The following is a 20747-nucleotide window of genomic DNA, read 5'->3' on the forward strand; positions in this document are numbered from 1 at the left end:
CCTGTTTCTGTTCCCACTAGTCTGTTCCTGTTCCCACTAGCCTGTTTCAGTCCCCACTATCCTTTTTCTGTTCCCACTAGCCTGTTTCTATTCCCACTAGCCTGTTTCCGTTCCCACTAGCCTGTTTCTGTTCCCACTAGCCTGTTTCTGTTCCCACTAGCCTGTTTCTGCTACTAGTTGTAAAGTCTCTCCACTTAAAGATCTACAAAGATTAAAGATCTATCTACAAAACATTTTAAAAAATTTTGTTCTGCTATTTTAGCAGTCCACATAAATGGGAAAGAACTTGGTTCAGTTTTATATTCCTGTAACGCACTAAAACAAATATCTTCATGTTGGTTAGAGGAAGGTTTGTGATTTTATTTTCAGGCTTGGGACGTACCTCCTCTAAGTCCTGGCCTGATTATTTTTTTTTCAATAGGATTTGGTGTACGGCTTTCTAAAATCCAGATTTCTCTTGTCCCATATCTTCAGACTGGTCATGCTGCAACTCTTATCGAAATTCATGCAGCAAAACACACTCCGGTTCAAACAACAATGAGATTCAATCTAAAGATAGCAATCTGGACCCTCTTCAAAAATATATTAGATAGCATTGATTATTCTACTATGAGGTGCCATATTGGTGCCATACATTTGTCTGCACTATGCCCAAATTCTTGGCATCTTATACATACTAGACTTTGCCAACAATCATTACGAATAATGTCCGGCTTAAGATTTTGCAATGGAACCTAAAGATAGGTTCCATTCAATCTAAAGATAGCAATCTGGACCCTCTTCAAAAACATATTAGATAGCATTGATTATTCTACTATGAGGCTGGAGGAAGATAATGAAAATAAAGCCAAAAACTAATTGACACTCTCCTAACAGCAACAGAAAACTCAATCAAGAAATTCTCTGACCAAATTTAGTCAGAGAATTTTTTGATTGAGTTTTCTGCTGCTGTTAGGAGAGTGTCAATTAGTCTTTTGGCTTTATTTTGCACTTCTACAGTCAAGACTGTAGAAGTGCAGTTCTAAGTAAAAATAAAGCAAGAAGCATTTTCCAGAGGCATCCAAGCCAAGAAACTTTCGTTGCTCTTAGGAAGGCTGAAGCTTTAGTGAAGAAAACAGTTTTGAAGGCCAAGCGCTCAGCTTGGAATGACTTTTCCTCCGAAATTGACCATAATGTTCCTACAAGTAAAATTCATTCGTTCATAAATCGAATGGCTGGCAATAATAAACTTACAATTCAAAGATCCCCTGTCTTACAACAACGGAAACCGCTTTAAAGACCAACAAAGACATTACTGAAGCATTTGCTATTCGTTTCAACAAAGAGGTCCTCACAGTGCACAGAGGAAGGCCTAGAGTAAGCAAGTTGCTTGAGAAGACCAATTTCAAGAAGGAACATGTATTAATGTCTACCAAATCCGAGCTAAAGGAGGCTATAAGGTCGTCTAATTCCTCTTCAGCATCAGTAGAAGATGAAATAAGTATCCAATGGGTCATAAATGCAGGAGAAATCTTTCATGATGCCTAACTTCATGTACACAAGTGCGCAAGGACTTAAAAAATATTCCCAAGGATATGAAAACAGGCGAATATAATCCCAATTAGAAAAAAGACAAATCTCCAGATTTAATTAATTCCTACAGGCCTACCTCACTACTACTAGTGCTTGGAATTTTTTTTGAAAAGATGCTACATAGGAGGGGTAGATTGGTTTGTGGAAATTGATAGAACTCTACCCAATTTTCAGGCTGGCTTTCGTAAGGGGCGTAATACTGTAAACATTGCAATCCAGCTTGAAGCAGCTTCAAGAAATGCCATGGATAGCGGTGAGATCATGATAGCAGTCTAAGTTGACTTTGAATCAGCTTTTGACCACGTTTGTAAGTACCTCATTTGTCGAGTTCTAACAAGGATGGATCGCTCGGATGGATTCGTTAAGTTCCTATTCAATTATCTATCTGATAGAACCTACAAAGTCTGGGTGCAAAATGAGCTATCCAGTATTTCAGAACTACATGTTGGACTCCCTCAGGGGTTCATACTCATTCCCATTCTTTTCTTATTAGTTCTAAGTGAGCTTCAGTTCAGTAGTGATTCTATATCCAAGATTAAACTCTCAGATTACTCAGTTCTTTGGTCAGCAGGTAGAGACGTAAATATTATTGCTAATAATATTAACTTAGCATTAGATTAGTTAGTAACTTTTTCTGCTGCATTTTCCCTACCTATCTCCAAGTCTAAGACAAATGCAATCATATTCCATAAAAAAAAAATTCGTCATACCACCAAAATTATTCGTCAATAATGTGGAAATAGAATATGCTAAATTTTTAGGAGTATGCCAGGATCCAAGACTGACTTGGCAAAATTAAATCAACTGTGTAAAAAATTCATTTATGCAAAGGTTACTCATCCTTAAGCGCCTGGCAGGGTCAAAGTGGACTAATTCCGAAGAAATACTCTTGGATTTTTACAAAAGGTTTATTCGTCCAAAGATTGAGTATGCCATTGAAGCATATGATGAATGTAGTAAGACTAATCCTGCCAGATTAGAAACAATCCAAAATATGGCTAGCAAAATTGCCCTAGGGCTTCATGCTCAGTGCCCCTCTAACAAAGTTAAACACTTAACTGGCCTGCCTTCTATTTTAGAAAGACGGAATGCACTGATCATCAAATACTACAGCAAGATACAAGCTATAATCACGGGCATAATATCTTTAAGCTCACTTTTACCAAAGATTGTATCTCCCATAGTTTAGTATCTATAAGGTCATGGAAAACATTTAGCGAGATTGTCCCATCTTGGAATCTTTACTCACCCTGTTTCAGTAATTTTCTTGTCTCCCCTGGATGGGGGGATACCCTTGCAAAAGACAAATTACCTACCAATCCAAATTCAGACACTTTCATGAGAAAATAGCCACTTTGTATCCAGATTCTCTCCAAATTTACACTGATGGCTCGGTTAAAGGCAGCAAATGCGGCTCTGCATCTGTTATCCCAAGTTATCCACTGAATATAAAAACCAGACTTCCTGACAATACTTCCATCCTAAATGCAGAGCTATCGGCAATAAAAAAGGCTTTAAAGGTCATCAATATTAATCCACTTTCTTCCAAAAGAGTGGAATTGCTGTCTGTTACAAGATGATATTCTGGAGATGGGACCAATGAATTGTGCCTGCTAGAACGGCGCTTTCCAATCAAAAGTAAAAACCTGCTCGACGGAATGGAAGCTTGGCGGTACAACTTCCAAACAGTCCCTCCAACATTGTCTACAAAACTTCACTTCAACACTGGCTCAAGGATAAGTAAAAACAATCTGTTTGGCCCAAGAGAAGAATCTTACAGCATTTTCCAGAATATAATTCCATAATTTCAGAGGTTAGAACCTAACCGCTTACTTCCTAAAAACTGGAAAAGTTGAAGACCCCAGCCGATGCCTGTCAATAAACCGGAGTCTCCCCCCCCCCCACAAAAAAATTATGTTTGAATTATGCACGTAAACTAGATAAACTCTATTTTCAGAATGTTTATTGAATTCAAAATTATAAACGACTTTCACTAGAAATGTTAACGTAGACTTGCACTAAATGACATGTAAGAGACATGTTAACTAGACTTGCACTAAAACATGTTAGCTTAGTCTACTTAACATACATGATAATAAATTACCCTAGCCGCTCACTTCCTAAAAACTCTAAAAGTTAAGACCACGGCTACTGTCTGTCAATAAACAAAAGTCTTGCCCCCCCCCTCCCTCCCAAAAAAAGCGAAGTTTGAATTATGATGGAGTGAGTTGTTAGTAGTAGTAGTAGTAGTAATACCGAGTCATGCTCTTCAATTATAATCTAACTAACCAAATTGACACAATTCCCAGTTACGGTACAACCCCCTAGGGCCCGGGGGCAGGAGTTGTAATTTATGCCCTGTGGGTATAAATGGTTCTTGTTGAAGGGATGCTCGAATAAACTTCAGAGAGGGCTCATTTGTTTGTAACGTGGAAGTTTTAGTTCACTTTTGAAGAGTCAAAAGAGATCGGAGGGCAACTAGCCCTCTCCTGTCTAAGCTCTTTTTCCCGAAATGCATCAGATAAAAATTCTGAGATTGCCACTTTGTTAAAAATAGCTAAAAGGTTAGATAACAAAAACTCTGGTGTCGACAAAAACTCCCAGGGCCCGGGGGCAGGCGTTGTAATATATGCCCTGGGGGCATATACTGTTCTTATGGAGGGGATGCTCGTATAAACTTCAGACTCATTTTTTTGGAAAGTGAAAGTTACAGTTCTTTTTTTAAGAGTCAAAAGAGATGGGAGGACAACTAGCCCCCCAAATGCCCTTTCTCCCCAAATGTATCAGATAAAAAGTTGAGATAGCTCTAAAATAAATAGCTGAGGTAAACTTCAGAGAGGGCTCATTTGGTTGGAAATTGAAAGTTCTTCTCTTAAGAGTAAAAAGAGATTCATGGGCAAATAGCCCCCCTCCACGTCCTTTCCCCCAAAAAAATTTTCTTTGGGGAAAAAAATTTGATAGCCATTTTCAAAAAAATAGTTCAAACGTCAGATAGCGAAAACTCCGGTGTTGACACAATCCTCCAGGGGCAGGTGCCGTAAGTTATGCCATGGGGGCATATATGGTTCTAATGGAAGAGACCTTCTCTTCTAGATGACTCTGGAGATGACTCTGGATCCAAACATCAGAAAATAAAAGCTCCGGTGTCGACACAACCCTCCAGGGTCCGGGGACAGGCATTGTAAGTTATGCCATGGGGGCATATATACTTTTTATGGAAGAGATGCTAGTATAAACTTCAGAGAGGGCTCATTTGATTGGACATTGAAAGTTCTAGTTTACTTTTAAAAGTCAAAAGAGATGGGAGGGTAAACAGTCCCCCTCCCCTTCCACGCCTTTTTTCCTCAAACCGATCCGATAAGAACTTACATTTTTACATTATTATGATATACATTTTTTTGAAAATAGTTCAGAGATCCTATAAATAAAACTCCGGGGTTGATACAACCCCCATGGCTCGGGTGGAGGTGTTGTAAGTTATGCCCTGGGGGCACATACGGTTCTTACGGAAGGGATATTCGTCCAAACTTCAGAGAGGCCTCATTTGATTGAAAATTGAAAGTTCTAGTTCAGTGTTTGAAAGTCAAGAAATATTGGAGGGTAACCAGCCCCCCAAGCCTTTTTTCCCAAATGCATCCGATAAAAATTTTGAGATAGCCATTTTGTTAAAAATAGTTCAAAGCTCAGATAAGAAAAACTACGGTGTCGATAAAACTCCCCAGGGCCCGGGAGATGGCGTTCTACGTTATTCCCTGAGGGCATATATGGTTTTAATGGAATGGATATTCGTATAATCTTCATAGAGGGCTCATTTGATTGGAAATTGAAAGTTCTGGTTCGCTTATTAAGATTCAAAAGAGATCGGAGGCCAACGGGCCCCCCATGCTCTTTCCCTAACCCCATCTGATAAAAATTTCAAAATAGCCCTTTTGAAAATAGTTCAAAAATTAGATAAAAAAACTTCGGTGGTGACACAACCCCCCCCCCCAGGGCCCGGGGGCAGGCGTTGTAAGTTTTGTCCTGGGGTCGTATACATTCTTTATGAAAAGGGTGCTCGTCTAAACTTCAGAGAGGGCTCATTTGATTGGAAAGTTATGGTTCTAGGTAACTTTTTCAGAGTCAAAAGTGATCCGATGGCATCTCCCCCCCACCCCCTCTCTTAACCATATTTTCCCCAAATACATCTGACATAAATTTTGAGATAGCCATTTTGTTAAAAATAGTTCAAAGATCATATAACAAAAACTCCGGAGTCAACACAACCCCCAGGGCCCAGAGACAGGTGTTGTAAAATATGCTTTGGGGGCAAATATGGTTCTTATAGAAGGGATGCTTGTATAAACTTCAGAGAGGACTTATTTGATTGGAAACTAAAAGTTCTAGTTTACTTTTTCAGAGTCAAAAGTGATCGGAGGGCCACTAACCCCTCCCCCCCTCTTCCCAAAATACATTCGATAAAAATTTTGAGATAGCCATTTTGTTTAAAATAGTTCAAAGATCATATATCAAAACTCCTGTGTGGACACAAACCCCCAGAGCCCGGGGCCAGGCGTTGTAAGTTATGCCTTAGGGGCAAATATGGTTCTTATGGAAAGGAAGCTCGTATAAACTTCAGAGAGGGCTCATTTGATTGGAAATTAAAATTTCTAGTTCATTATTTCAGAGTCAAAAAGAGATCAGAGGGCAACTAACCCCCTCCCACGCCCGTTGTCTCCAAATTGTCATCCATTGTCATCCGGTGTCGACACAGCCCCCCGGGGGCAGGCGTTGTAAGTTATGCCCTTGGGATATATATGGTTCTTATGAAACGTATGCTCGTATAAACTTCAGAGAGGGCGCATTTTATTGGAAACTGAAAGTTCTAGTTCACTTTTTAAGAGTCAAAAGAGATCCGATGGCAACTAGCCCCCAAAACCCCCACGCCCTTTTTCCCCAAACCCATCCGATAAAAAATTTGATATAGTTAGTTTGTTAAAAATAGTTCAAAGGTCAGATAAGAAAACTCCTGTGTTGATACCCCCCCCTCCAGAGCCTAGGGACAGGCGTTGTAAGCTAGCTCTGGAGGCATATATGGTTTTTATGAAATGGATGCTCGAATAAGCTTCAGAGAGGGATCGTTTGAATGGAAACTGAAATTTTGGTTCACTTTTTAAGATTCAAAACAGATCAGAGGGCAACTAGTCCACCCCACATCCTTTTCCCCCAAACCCATCTGATGCAAATTTTGAGATAGCCATTTATTTTTATATAGTTCAAAGGTCAGATAACAAAATTTCTGATGTCGACACAACCCCCCGGGGCAAGGGGGTAGGCATCGTAAGTTATGCCCATGGGACATATATGTTTCTTACGAAAGGGATGCTCGTATAAACTTCAAAGAGGACTCATTTGATCAGAAACTGAAAGTTCTAGTTCACTTTTAAGAGTCAAAAGAGATCCGAGGGCAGCTAGCCCCTCCATGGTCTTTTTTCCCAAACCCCTTCTGATTAAAATTTTGAGATAGCCATTTTATGAAAAATAGTTCAAAGGTCAGATAAAAAAAAACTCCGGTGTCAACGCAATTCTCCATGGCTCGGGGTCAGGCGTTGTATGTTATGCTCTGGGGGCTTATATGGTTGTTATGGTACGGATGTTCAAATAAACTTGGGAGAGGGCTCGTTTTTATTGGAAATTGAAAGTTCTAGTTCAGTTTTAAGAGTCAAAAGAGATCCGAGGGCAACTAGCCCCCCTATAGCCCTTTTTCTCCAAACCCATCCGATACAAATTTTGAGATAGTCATTTTTTTAAATTAATTTTTTTAAAATGTCCGAAAACTTAGTTTTTCAAAGAAAACTAAAGGTAATTTTAAACTTAAGCTCAGCAGATAAAAATAATTTTTAAAATTCAAAAAAAAAACGACCAGAAATTACTATTAAAGAATAAATGAACCCCAAAACGAACAGAAATTAAATAAACAATCATAGCAAAAACATACAACAAGTAATAATATAAATGAATAAATATATCTTAAAGCGATTAATGTTTAGAGTAAATATGAAAATCAAGCTTAAAGCGAAAAAAAAATTCCTATTGAGTATAGATGAAACTTAAAACGAACAGAAATTAAATAAACAATCAATGCAAACAAACATACAATAGATATTAATGTAAATTAATAAATAAATCTTGAAAAGAGAGAAACTTAAATTGAATATGCAAATCAGCTTGAAACGAACAAAAATCACTACAAACAAGAGTTTGGGTATAACCCCCTTCTCTCACTGTAAAAGTTTGAAACCTACTGCGTCATTGGCGCTTTACTGAAAACCAATTTTATGACAGATATTTTCTTTTGTACTTAATATTGGAAATAAACATTAAAATTATAGTAACATTTTGAACTGATGAGCCTTCAGCAATTATTACCGTTATATATCAAATATTCAGTTTAATTTATTAGCTCTTTTTAAAGTTGTTCAAGACGAATATATATTCACTACAAACAAATGTTTGGATATTGCCTCCTTTCCTAACTGTAAATAAAAACCAAAAGCCTACTGCGTCATTGGCGCTTAACTGAAAACGGATTAAATTAAAAAAAATTTATTTTTAAGTTCTTAAAACAATGAAAAAAAAAGTAAAAATAAATTTAAATAAAATATTAAAATGATTGATATTTAAACAATTAATATTATTATACATCAAATATTCAGTTTGATGTTGTTTATACTTTTCAAGGCTGTTCAAGACGCATATAGTTTTCAGTAAAGCGCCAATGACGCAGTAGGTTTTAGACTTTTACAGTGAGAGAAGGAAGCTATACCCAAACTCTTGTTTGTAGTGATTTTTGTTCGTTTCAAGCTTGATTTGCATATTCAATTTAAGTTTCACTTGTTTTAAGATTTACTGATTAATTTACATTAACATCTATGGTATGTTTGTTTGCATTGATTGTTTATTTAATTTCTGTTCGTTTTAAGTTTCATTTATACATCAATAGGAAAATATTTTTTTTTCGTTTTAAGCTTGATTTTCACATTCAATCTAAGCATTACTCGCTTTAAGATCTATTTAAGGACCCTGAAGGGTTGTTATCTAATTTTTGAACAATTTCCAAAAAACTGGATATCTCAAAATTTGTAGCGGATGAGTTTGAGGAAGAGCGTGGGGGGGGGGAGGGCTAGTTGCCCTTAAATCTCTTGACTCTTAAAAAGTGAACTAGAACTTCCAGTTTTCAATCAAATGAGCTCTCTATGAAGTTTTTACGAGCATCCCTTTCATAAGAACCATACATGCCTTTAGGGCATAACTTTGAACGCCTTCCCCTGGGCCCTGGGGGGTTGTATTAACACCGTATTTTTTCTTATCCAACCTTTGAACTATTTTTAACAAAATGTCTATCTCAAAATTTTCATCAGATGGAATTGGAAAAAGAAGGCTTGGGGGGGGGGGGAGAGTTAGCTGCCCTCGGATCCCTGTTGACTATTAAAAAGTTAGCTCGAACGTTCAATTTCCAATCAAAAGAGCCCTCTCTGAAGTTTATACGAGCAACTCTTTCATTAAAACCATAGATGGCTCAAGACATAAGTTACAAAGCCGGCCCCCGGGCCCTGGGGGGTTACGACTACACCTGAGTTTTTTTTATCTGACTTGTGAGCAATTTTTAAGTTAATGGTTATCTCGGAACTTTTATTGGATACATTTGGGGAAAACGGGCGGGGGGGGGGCTAGTTGCCCTCCTATCTCTTTTGGCTCTAAAAGACTGAACTATAACTTTCAATTTTTAATCAAATGAGCCCTCTCTGAAGCTTTTACGATTATCCCTTCAATATAAACCATATATTCCCCCAGGGAATAACTTACAACACCTTTCCTCGGGCCCTGGGGGGCTATGTTGACCCCTAAGTTTTCGTTATATGGTCTTTGAACTATTTAAAAAAAAAACTATCTCAAAGTTCTTATCGGATGGGTTTGAGGAAAAAAAGGCCTGGAGGTGGAGGGGGGGCTATGTGCCCTCCAATCTCTTTTGACTATTAAAAGTGGGCTAGAACTTTCAGTTTCCAACCAAATGAGCCCTCTTTGGAGTTAATACGAGCATCCCTTCCATAAGACCCATATATGCCCCCAGGGTATAACTTACAACGCCTGTCCCCAGCCCTGGGGGTTGTGTTGACACCGGAATTTATTTTATATGATCTTAGAACTATTTTTAACAAAATAGCTATCTTAAAATTTTTATTATATACATTTGGGAAAAAAGGGTTTGCGTGGGGGGGGGGAGCTGGTTACCTTTCATTATCTTTTGACGCTTAAAAAGTGAACTAGAAATTGAAATTTCCAATCAAATGAGCGCTCTCTGAATTTTATACGAGTATTCCTTCCATAAGAACCATATATACCCCCAGGGCATAACTTATAACCCTTGCCCCTGAAGAATGTGGGGAAATTGTCCTGCTCAGACATATAATTTCCAGAACTTTCAACTACGTTAAACAAAATGGCTATATCAAAATTTTTAATTGGATGTGTTTGGGGAAATTATCGGCGTGGAAGGGGTGTCAGTTGCCTTTCAATCACCTTCGACTATTAAAAGGGGAACTAGCCATTTAAATTTCCAATCGAATGAGCCCTTTCTGAAGTTTCTGCGACAACGCTTTCTATAAAAAAAACCTTATATGCCCCCAGGGCATACCTTACAACCCTTTCCCTGAGGGATGTGGGCGGGGGGGGGGGGTTGTTATCCTCGAAGACATAATTTCCTGAACTTTCAACTACTTTGAACAAAATGGCTATCTCAAAATTTTGATTGCATGTGCTTGGGGAAATGGTGGGCGTGAGAGGGGGGTCAGTTGCCCTCCAACCACTTTCGACTTTTAAAAAGGGCACTAGCTCTTTGAATTTCCGATCGAATGAGTCCTTTTTGAAGTTTCTACGACAAAGCTTTCTATAGAAACTTTATATGCCCCCAGGGTATAACTTACAACCCTTGCCCTGAGGGGCTGTGGGAGACTGTGCTCCTCAAAAATATAATTTCTATCTGGAAATCAACTATGCTGAACAAAATGGCTATCTCAAAATTTTGATTGGATATGTTTAGAGAACTCGTGGGTGTGGAAGGGGTATTAGTTGCCTTTCAATCACTTTTGACCCTTAAAAATGGCACTAGAACTCTTGATTTCCAATTGAATGAGTCCCCTTTGAAGTTTCTACGATGACCCCTTCCATATGAGGTGCCTCTGGAAAAAATAAATAATAAGTAATAAAACAATGGGGCCGTATGGCCTTTACTATAGACAACGCAATAGCGTTGCCTCTGATAATTCAAACCTCAGATAACAAAAACTGCGGTGTCGACACAACCCCCCAGAGCCCGGGGGCAAGTTTTTAAGCTATGCCCTGGAGGTGTATAAGATTTTTATGTAAGGGGTAGTCGTATAAACTTCAAGGTTGGCTCATTTGATTAGAAATTGAAAGTTCTAGTTCACTTTTTAAGAGTAAAAGAGATCTGAACGCAACTAGCCCCTAGCCATTTTTCGTCCAAATCCATCCGATAGAAATTTTTAGATAGCTATTTTTTCAAATAGTTCAAACATCAGATAACAAAAGTCCAGGGTTGACACAACCCCCAGGGCCCAGGGGCAAGTGTTTTAAGTTATGCCCCGGATGCGTATAAGGTTCTTATGTAAGAGGTGGTCGTATAAACTTCGAAGGTGGCTCACTTGATTGGAAATTTATAGTTCTAGTTACCTTTTTATGAGTCATAAGTTAACGATGGATGTCGACCCCCCCCCCCCCCGTGACACGAACACCCTGTTTTTCCCAAAAATATCAAATGAAAATTTTGAAATAGCCTGTTTGTTTGAAATAGTCCGACGATAAGATAACAAAATCAATGTTGTCAACACCCCCCCCCCCGCCACCAAAGCCAGGGTTGTAAATTATGCCGCGGGGCATAAAAGCTTTAAATGGAAGAGATGGTCGTATAAACTTTGGAGGAGACTCAAGTGATTAGGAATTGAAAGTTCCAATTCAACTTTTAAGAGTCAAAAGTGATCTGATGGCAACTAGCCCCCTCCCTCCCAATCTTCTTTTCCCCAAATGCGTCCAATCGCATTTTTTATATGGCCGTTTTGTTCAAATAGACCGAATATAATATAAAAAAAACTTCAGGAATAAAACAGCCCCCTCCCCATGAATCGGGGGTAAGTGTTGTAAAATGTGCCCTGGGAGCATCTAATATTTTTACGGAATGGATGGTCGTATAAACTTCGGAGGGGGATTATTTGATTGTAAATCAGGATTTTTAGTGCCCTTCTCAAGAGTCAAAAGTGATCGGAGTGCAACTAGCCCCCCCCCAAAGACCCTTTTTCCTCGAATGTATCCAATCAAAATTTTTAGATAACTATTTTGTTCAAAATAGTTTAAAGATCAAACCACAAAAACTCCAAGGTCGACACCTCCCCTCAAAGCCTGAGGGTAAGTGTTGTAAACTATGCCCCGAGGGAATATAAGGTTTTATGTAAGGGGTGATCGTATAAACTTCAGAGATGGCTCGTTTGATCTGAAATTGAAAGTTCTAGTTACCTTTTTAAGAGATATCAAAAGTGATCGGAGTGTATCTACCCCCCCCCCCACGCCTTTTACACCAAATACATCCAATAAAAAAAAAATTAGATGGCCATTTTTTTTAAATAGTCTGAAATTCTATTTCCAATTATCTGTCTCAGGTTTACAAAAAAAAGTCTCGACAAGCTATTAATGATCCAGAGTGGATGAGAATGCCAGAAAATAACATAATTATATTTTATATTTAGCATTAAGGATTGTGTTTGCCCCTGCATTAGGGGGGGGGGTCCAGGGGGGTTGATTTTATGGTCCCTTTTTTTGCATAATTTTAGGTTAAATCTAAAATTACAAAAAAATAGTTACAAAATATTTACAAGAGAAACAGACAGCATAAAAATTCACTCAAAATTTTTGCCCATTTAGGTTGAAAGGATACAGAAAAAAACATAGTTTTTTCACTCAAGCGGCATTGATTTCGTCGTTTTCGATTTTGGTTGAGCGGCAGTACTTTGTTGAACTGGTTGGCAGAGTTGTCACTGGCGACACTTATGTGCCGCTTTTGACACTTTTTAAAGTAGCACTTTTCGGGAAACATGACACTATTGTGACACTTTAGTAAAAGTAGTATTTTTTTCAAAGTAGCACTGTTTTACCAAAAAAAACGGAAGGAAACTGTCAATGTAAAAAAATTAATGTCCTTTTTTCTTTCGTTTTTCCAACTCTGTTTTCAGATTCAGAAACGCTCTATTGCTATGCTGATTCTCCTCCATATTAACCATAAATCTTATGCTTCATCATCATCACATTGATCATAAATAACATCCCTTTTGGAAACCTGCTGAGTAATCACCGCCAAAAAAAAGGATTGGACGCACTTCCTCTTTTTAGCTATTTCCTGGTCACAAAATTTTGAGCGTAAAAAGTGATAATTTCCTTAAGTTTTGTCTCCCATGTATCTCAGCAGAAGGATATCCTACTGTTTTTAACAAATAAATTATTTGAAAGAGTGTCTGATCGACTATTGGTTGTATTTATCACAAAGTAATTAATAGCTGCAATCTATGTTCGCGGCATTCTGTTCAGTATTTTCGGAGAAAAGTTTCAAGTACCCGAACGCACTGTAATAATCCAAACCACATTTGTTTCTTAGGCATCCTTATTAATAAAAATTAATACTTTGAGCACCACATTCATTTGATCAAAATAAAGATTTGCCGAAAACCAGACATTCTAGGAAAACACAAACAATAATTTCCGGGACAAATTCTACGAATCGCCTTTAGATAAATAAATATTTATTAATTTATGACAACACAAAACAATATTAAACACTAACACTACACTCAACAACATATATTCTCAATGTAGACGAGTATTGCTGTCCCTTTTTTCCGTTTTCTCAAAAGAAAAGAAAAAGCAAGGACGGCTTTTTTTCTTTTCTTTTTCGCGTTATGGGCAAAAACTACTCATAAAAAAGAGAAAAAAGTACCATTTGCACTTTAGCGGGTTTTAAGGGGAGGCCTGGAAAGTTGACAAGAGTAGAATTGCTGCGCAAAGTGGAGAATCAGCACCGCCTTAGTAAAATCAATATTGCTTTTTTGTAGTTTTTGGATGGCATTAGAGACGACTTTTCATGTTTGAAAATTAAAAGATACGGAATACCGCGTGGAGGGGATCCCAATTGGACTGGCCAATAATTTCAATTTCAAATCTTGTTCGTACCAGGGCGAGCGATGCAAAGCATTGCGAGGGGTATATTTCTGGAGAATGACACTTTTTATACAAAAGCAATACTATTTGGCCACCCAAAGTTGCACCAAAAAAACCTACTCAGTGGCAACCCTGCTGGTAGGCTACAGAAAAAGGTAAATAAATTATGCATTAGTTAAGGAATTTTTGTACTCTACCTTAATTATTATACCTGATGCTGTTTAATGAATTTAATGAATTTCTGCATTAGTCAAGGTAAGGTCTGAATTTTTGAGAAAAATTAGTTTAGGGACTTTTGACTAGGTCTAGCCCATTTCAGAAAGCTGTTGAGCTTGACCTAGGTGAAAGAAACTAACCTTGCTAGGCTATGAACCTAGATTAAAGAATAATGATTCCATTTATATTCGGTAAAATTCAATTTTAGCCACTTTTGGCTATCTTGGAAAGGGTTTGAGTTAGGAAAATGAAACTTTCAGTGATCAGTCTACAGGCTAAAATATATCCCAAGAAGGTATTTTGAAGTACATATCTCCACTCCTCCTCTCTCTAGTGGGTCCTGAAATTTTTCTACATAACAGGTCTATTACATATTGAAAATTTGAAAAAAAAAATTAGTTTAATTTTCTGTTAGCCTATTAATTTCTTTTTCTTTAGCTTTAGTTCTGAAAATGCAATTCCTGTTGTTTGAGTAGAAGTTTAAGCCACATCAATGTTTTTTTTTCAAAATGTAGGAAATGTATTTGCATATCTTTAAAACCTTACAAATTGAGATTGAGCAAATCTGCAAAGCTAGAAACAAATTTGTTGTACTTCATTTAAGCAGAAGATCTATTTTGCAAGGTTTCACTTCAACACTCAATGTTTGGTAAATATCTACCAAATAATATTATTGAGTTAGGACTAAAGTGAATACACCATTTGATGCCTTTTTTTATGATGATTACAAATATATTAAGCATTTCAATTGGTAATGAATTTCTGCCCCACCATATCCCTAACCTAACCCTGAATTGGCATATATAGGGGGGGAGGCTGAAATTCATTTCCGACAGAAATGCTTATTATATTTGTAATCAGCATAAAAAAAGGCATCGAATGGTGTATTCACTTTAGTCCTAACTTAATAATATGATTTGGTAGATATTTACCCAATGTTTTTTTTCAAAATGTAGGAAATGTATTTGCATATCTTTAAAACATTACAAATTGGGAATGAGCAAAGTTGCAAAGCTAGAAACAATTTTGTTGTACTTCATTTAAGCAGAAGATTTATTTTGCAAGGTTTCACTTTTATAATACACAGATTTTTAAAGGTCATCAAAGGTTAGGACCCTCTAGAGGGAGAAGGAGTGGAGTTAGGTACTTCAAATACCTTCTTGTGACATACTTTAGCTTGTAGACCCATCCCTGAAAGTTTTGTTTTCCTAACCTAATCTCTTTCCAAGATAGCCAAAAGTAGCTAAAGTAGAATTTTACCTTATATTCTTTGTAACAGCCTAAATTTGGAACTACAAAGACCAAAATTTGGTAATAATTGAATTAAGTTTGGATTGAAAGTTCTGTCAAAAAATTAGATAAAGGACTTTTCATTGGTCTATCTCATTTACCCATTGAGCTAGGGCTAGGGAAAAAAAGCTTGATAAATTTCCTGATTAATTCACTAATGAGATTCATAAGAAACAGACAGAAAGACTGTGGCATCATTAAGGGGGGGAGGGGTGCAGTTGCCCCTCCAATAATTTGGAGAAAAAATTATTAGATAACTTTAAAACTGTTGTTTGTTTTAAGCTTCAACTTTGTTCTTTACTTTGAGCAGATAATTCTTTTAGTTTATCCATCCTCATTTTTAATATTCAAAAAATTGTGAAAAACAAGGATCCACTTCACTTCCTAATATGTCCCACATTAGTATTTATAAAAATAACCCTTATCAAAACCTTATTATCAAGTAAATGTGTGAGCCTATTTAAGGGCAAAATTGCGAAAATGTACTATACTTCCTGTTTCACCATGTTTGCTCAGGTCAAAATGTTTCCCCTGATAGGTAAGGGTCTTTTAGATCCTAAAATCTATAAGTTCAATATAATATTTTCTTGTTTGGAAATTTTCAAAAATGGATATGAATACATCTTCTACATCTGCAAATAGGACAAAAATGGAATCACTGAAAATCAAGAAATAATCAAAAAGAATATCTTTTTTTCATTGAAAAACATAAAAAGAAATCATCAAAAAGGAAAATAAGACTTAGTACTCTTTATAATAATGTTTGTACTGTAGCTAGATAGGTCAAATCAGTTTTAGTTTAGTCATAAAAGTTAGTAGAGGGGAAGGATCAGCTCCAGGAATCATTTAATTGTTTTAATTTTCTACTTCCACTATTTAAATTAAAACTTCAATATAGTTGCAAACTCTCTTAATTGTAACTGAAATGACTAATGAATGGTGATAACATCATATTCCTTGCATTTTGGATTCAAATACTAACCCATAAATATAGAACTGCCTCTAAGTACAATACCATGTTGACTTCTTGCTGTTTTTGTTTTTCTAAATATTTCTTTTGACTAGCTCCAAAAAAAGAATTGGCATAAATGTGCAGAGAATTATTACTATTATTAGCTGGATTTCATGTAATGATAGTGCTACTTGTGTTACACTTACTTGCTCTGTATTAGCTTGTTGTACAACATATCTGCTGCAAGTAGGATAAAGTAAACCTTAACAATGTATGCATATTTTTCTTGCAAATTAGAAATTTTATGCTCACAAATAAGGAGTACCAGCCCATACTCTTTATTTATTGTTGCTAGTTTTAATATACAGCACTAGGAGACCAAGCTCCACTTGGTGAAGGGAATTAGAAAAAAAATGCAGGGCCCCCTCCCCCTTCTGAAAATGTATACCTCCCAAAAGCTTTAGTGTGATTTTTCTAGTTTTTTCAAAGATAAAAAGGGGAAAGCAATTTTCAAACTCTAGGTGTCAATTTTTCCCACCCAATTGTCATCCCTGGTAAGTTTTAATGAATTCATGGTTTCTACCACAATGATACCAAGATTGTTTAGATTTTATGGATATTCTTAATCAAGCAATGCTCAACAAATAAATTAAAAATACTGGCACTATTTCAAATGTAAGGAAAATTTCCAGGGGGTTTCCTTAGAGGAGAATTTCTGCAGGGGTGGGGGGGGGGATAATTGTACAACATGCTTTTTTTTCTTTTTTAAGAAAAGACAACCCAAAGTGCCTTCCTTGGGTGCCAAGTGTCATTTTATGATTGCCTTATAGATTCAAATTTACAAAGAGCAATTAAATATAAAAATTGGTTTATAAATGACCAAATAAATAGCTCTCTATGATGTCCATTTGTCTGGCCCAGCCTTTCCATTACAAAAATGTCACCCAAATTGCACTTTTAGTGCACCATATGGCATTTTATGATGGCCTCAATTAGTCTGGGTATATAAAAAAAATAATAAGATATAAGATTTATCTTTAATTAGTCCTTAAACAGCTCTCTACTATGTTCTGGTGCCTCAATAGCAACACCAAAAAATAAAAGGACATACCATACCACTGCTGCCCATGTAAAAAGAATATTGTTTTCTTGTCATTCAATGAGTATTTGTGTTGTGCAATTTTCCTGTATAAGGTTTCAACAATGGTAATTTAAAGGGTGTACTTTTTGATTTGCTAAGACATCATTTTCAAATCATATGCAACTGAATGGCGCGATGCACGGGGTTCTTGGAGTAGTGCATAGTTCAACTGCAAGATTTTGTCTCCTATGATGGGCATGGGAGTTGAAGGAAGTGGTAGGGGAATATTCACTTTAATATTAATGGTAAAACTGGCAAAGGATCCCAGCTTATTAAACTCACCATCACCCACCCAAAGTGTTTCGAGTAAACTATTGTCATCTGCAACAGCTCATTGCTGGCAGCCTTAGTAGAAGATGAATCCACTACTTATTTTATGTTTGTTTTATTTATTTGTACTGTTTGTTTATGTATTCTGTTATATTTTTGAATTTAACCAAGTATCCTCTTTGCTAAATAGTAACATTTCTTCATTATTGGTTGAAGAAAAATGTCCTATTGAAGACTTAGAGTTGTCATGTGGTCCCAGGATAGGGACAGCTGGGCTGATACCTATTCTGTAATAAATTATTAATTCAGAATAACTGTGTCATCAGGTTCTAAACTTTCAGTTCCTTAACCAGTTCTGCAAAGACAACCTTTGTCCAGCTCACAGCTTTTATGTGTTTTATAATGCTATTAAAAGTATAATTTGTATCAATTTTAATTCGTTCTAGAAGGCTAATGAAAACAACAAAGGGTAGAGCTCCTTACTTACTTTCTTTGGCTCAGAACTAACTTTATAAAGCAACAGGAAGTAAAACAAGAACAAAAATTTATTGAAAAAGGATTTGATATCCCATCTACATCTTCTTATAGTAACACAAGAACAGAAAGGGAAGGCAATCTTATCAATGAAAACAGCTTAACTTTGACCCAATACATTAAGAAACATGATCCATTTAATGGTCCAACCTCAGCTTTGGCTCATATTGGTGATGGCCCCTTTCAACAAAGAGACTTGATTTTCCCTTTAACTAACAGGAAAAAATTTGGAACAGAATTTTCAGATGTCTTTAAAATACATTTAGGCCTATGTTTTTCCCAAGTTTTCTAACACACCTTTCCCCACGGATGGTTTTAGAGGAAAGAGGTTGAGGAGGCATAGAAATTTTAAGGGCTCAAATTTGAAATAAATAATCTAACATTTATAATTATTTTGTAGTTTTTAAAATTTTGTCCTTATTAAAATCAAATAGGGGTTGTAGTTGGCAGTAAGTTAGTTACCTACTGTAGTACTTGTATGATACTACTTAATACTTGCTGTAAGTATAAGCAAATTGAAGAGACCAGAATCGCCACTGCTTTCCCCTGAAGGATAACCCATGGTCATTGACTATCTGGAGGTGGACCCCCCTCTCCCCCCCCCCATAAAAAATGATGTAGCTACACCCCTGGAAACAGACATAGGCCTACCTTTTGAGTCAAAATTTCATCCTGAACCTGAATATGACATTCATTTGCATCAGGAATAAACTTTAACACCATCCTATAACATGCAAATATATACCTTCTGTTGTATATATGCACTGAATTCTCTGTAATTTAATTTTATCTCACAGCCTAGGTACATATAGGTTTATGTATGCATTATATGCATAAATAAAAGGAGCCAAGGAAAAATGTACAACACATGATGTGTCCCAGAACTTTTCAGTAAAGAAAATATGATTGTATATTACTGAATGGGAGAATGGTATATGCAGGGACGGATTTTGGAAAACCTCCAAAATGTATGGTTGACATAAGAGTAGAAAAATGGTTTATGGCCCAAAAGAAAGCCCCAGAACTGCAGCATAAACTGATTTTTCCAGATTTTTCTTGTATAGCTTGAAGAAAAAAAGAGGGATGTCCCTGCTTATACCATTTGTCCCACTAAGTACCATGGGTGGTATGTCTTGGGACACAAGATGGTATACTCTCGGCCATTGTAAAAAGATTCATATATTGGTAGAAAACTTTGACTATTCATCATATAAAAACTATATTCTAAATTTAACTTCAAAAGTAAAAATATCTTAGGTACAAGACTAGACTAGCAGTCAGCAAACAAAAATATGACGCTGCTCTTGAAACTGTACTGGGCGCTGGGGTAGGAGGCGACAACTTTTTCAATATGTCTTCCCTTGGATAAAATATTGAGTCTTCTCGATCTGGCCACTTCCACTTTCTTAGACCGGCCATGCACATGACACTCACTCTGACACTGTTCTCATTTTTCTCTTGGACAGACCCAGGAAAATACCCTCCTTCATAAACAACTTTAACAAAATCTCCTGTAGAGACACTATCAATGACAGTGTCTTTCTCTGTCTCACTTTCATCTTCCAATTCACCTAGTTTCATTGACTCATCACTGTCATCATCAAGAATAATTTTTTGATCATCACTTCCTTCTGAATCCACAAATAGCTTTTTTGTTGTCTGGTCTTTTTTTTTGCTTTTCCAGTTCTTCCAACAGTCCTAACTTTTCTTCTAGCCTTACCACCCCGTGCTTTCTTATCTTTTCTTTCGGCTTCTTGTTCTTCAATCTTTTTTTTCACAGGACTGTCAGTAAGAATCTTTGTAGAGCCTTTCTTCCTACCTCTTCCACTCAGTACACATGGCTATGCTTTAGGATATGGCCAAACTTGTTCTGGCATCACAATAACTGAAAAGGGTGTAGAGGATTGTTCAGGCCCACTTGTAATGGGGATTTTGGCCTGGTTGTTTCCAGTTTCCAGTCAACTGAATCCAAAGCATCAGGCACTGGTCTGTTAGTTACAGCAGAGGTTAGAAAATCCTTCTCTTTAAATATGTCTGGGTTGTAGGGCCATATCCTTGCCTTTTCAAAGCCCCTCATTATGTTGTTTGGTGTGAAAGATACAGGGAGGCTTTGGCCAACTAGAGATGCAATCTCGTATATCGTCATGGTCTTCCCTGGGTTGGATAGCTTCTAGTTGTCCACAGCTTTGTTGTGAAAATACACACAAATGTCCAATGGCTGCAAGCTGTGGCTGCAGAGAGGTGGTATTGTTAGTAAAGTGATACCAGACTCTTTCACAAACTGCACAACAGCATAACAAATGTGGGAGAGAGAGAGAGAGAAAAGAATTCTTACTGTAGGCCTAGTCTCTGAACTCAATATAAGAACTGAAGATAATTACGAAACCTTGCCCCTAGAACGGCCAAGCTGCCTATGGGCTGTGGGTGGATTCTATCCATAAACATGCTATTTCCAGCCAATCAAAGCCCTCACCGGTTGCAACATCAACTCAAATGAATCAACTTTATTACCCTTTT

General features: G+C 36.9%; 1 protein-coding gene across 2 annotated transcripts in view; it reads left to right on the forward strand.

Moving 5' to 3' along the window:
* The first annotated feature begins 13957 nt into the window (after window positions 1-13957).
* The window catches only part of LOC148955310 (1-acyl-sn-glycerol-3-phosphate acyltransferase gamma-like), a 72586-nt gene continuing 65796 nt past the window's right edge, over window positions 13958-20747 (forward strand). Inside the window, exon 1 of one of the 2 annotated variants that reach the window (XM_089101436.1) lies at window positions 13958-13982. Coding sequence is in view for 1 of the 2 variants with exons in the window: in XM_089101426.1 (XP_088957552.1) it covers window positions 14052-14082 (31 nt within the window). In the remaining variant the exon portion in view is untranslated. Of the gene's footprint in view, window positions 14083-20747 lie in introns of both variants that reach the window. The other variant, XM_089101426.1, reaches the window with a different exon arrangement.

The sequence above is a fragment of the Artemia sp. Qi Xiang Cuo genome, chromosome 2 (genome assembly GCF_049724085.1).
Source record: "Artemia sp. Qi Xiang Cuo chromosome 2, ASM4972408v1, whole genome shotgun sequence".
Lineage (NCBI taxonomy): Eukaryota > Metazoa > Arthropoda > Branchiopoda > Anostraca > Artemiidae > Artemia > Artemia sp. Qi Xiang Cuo.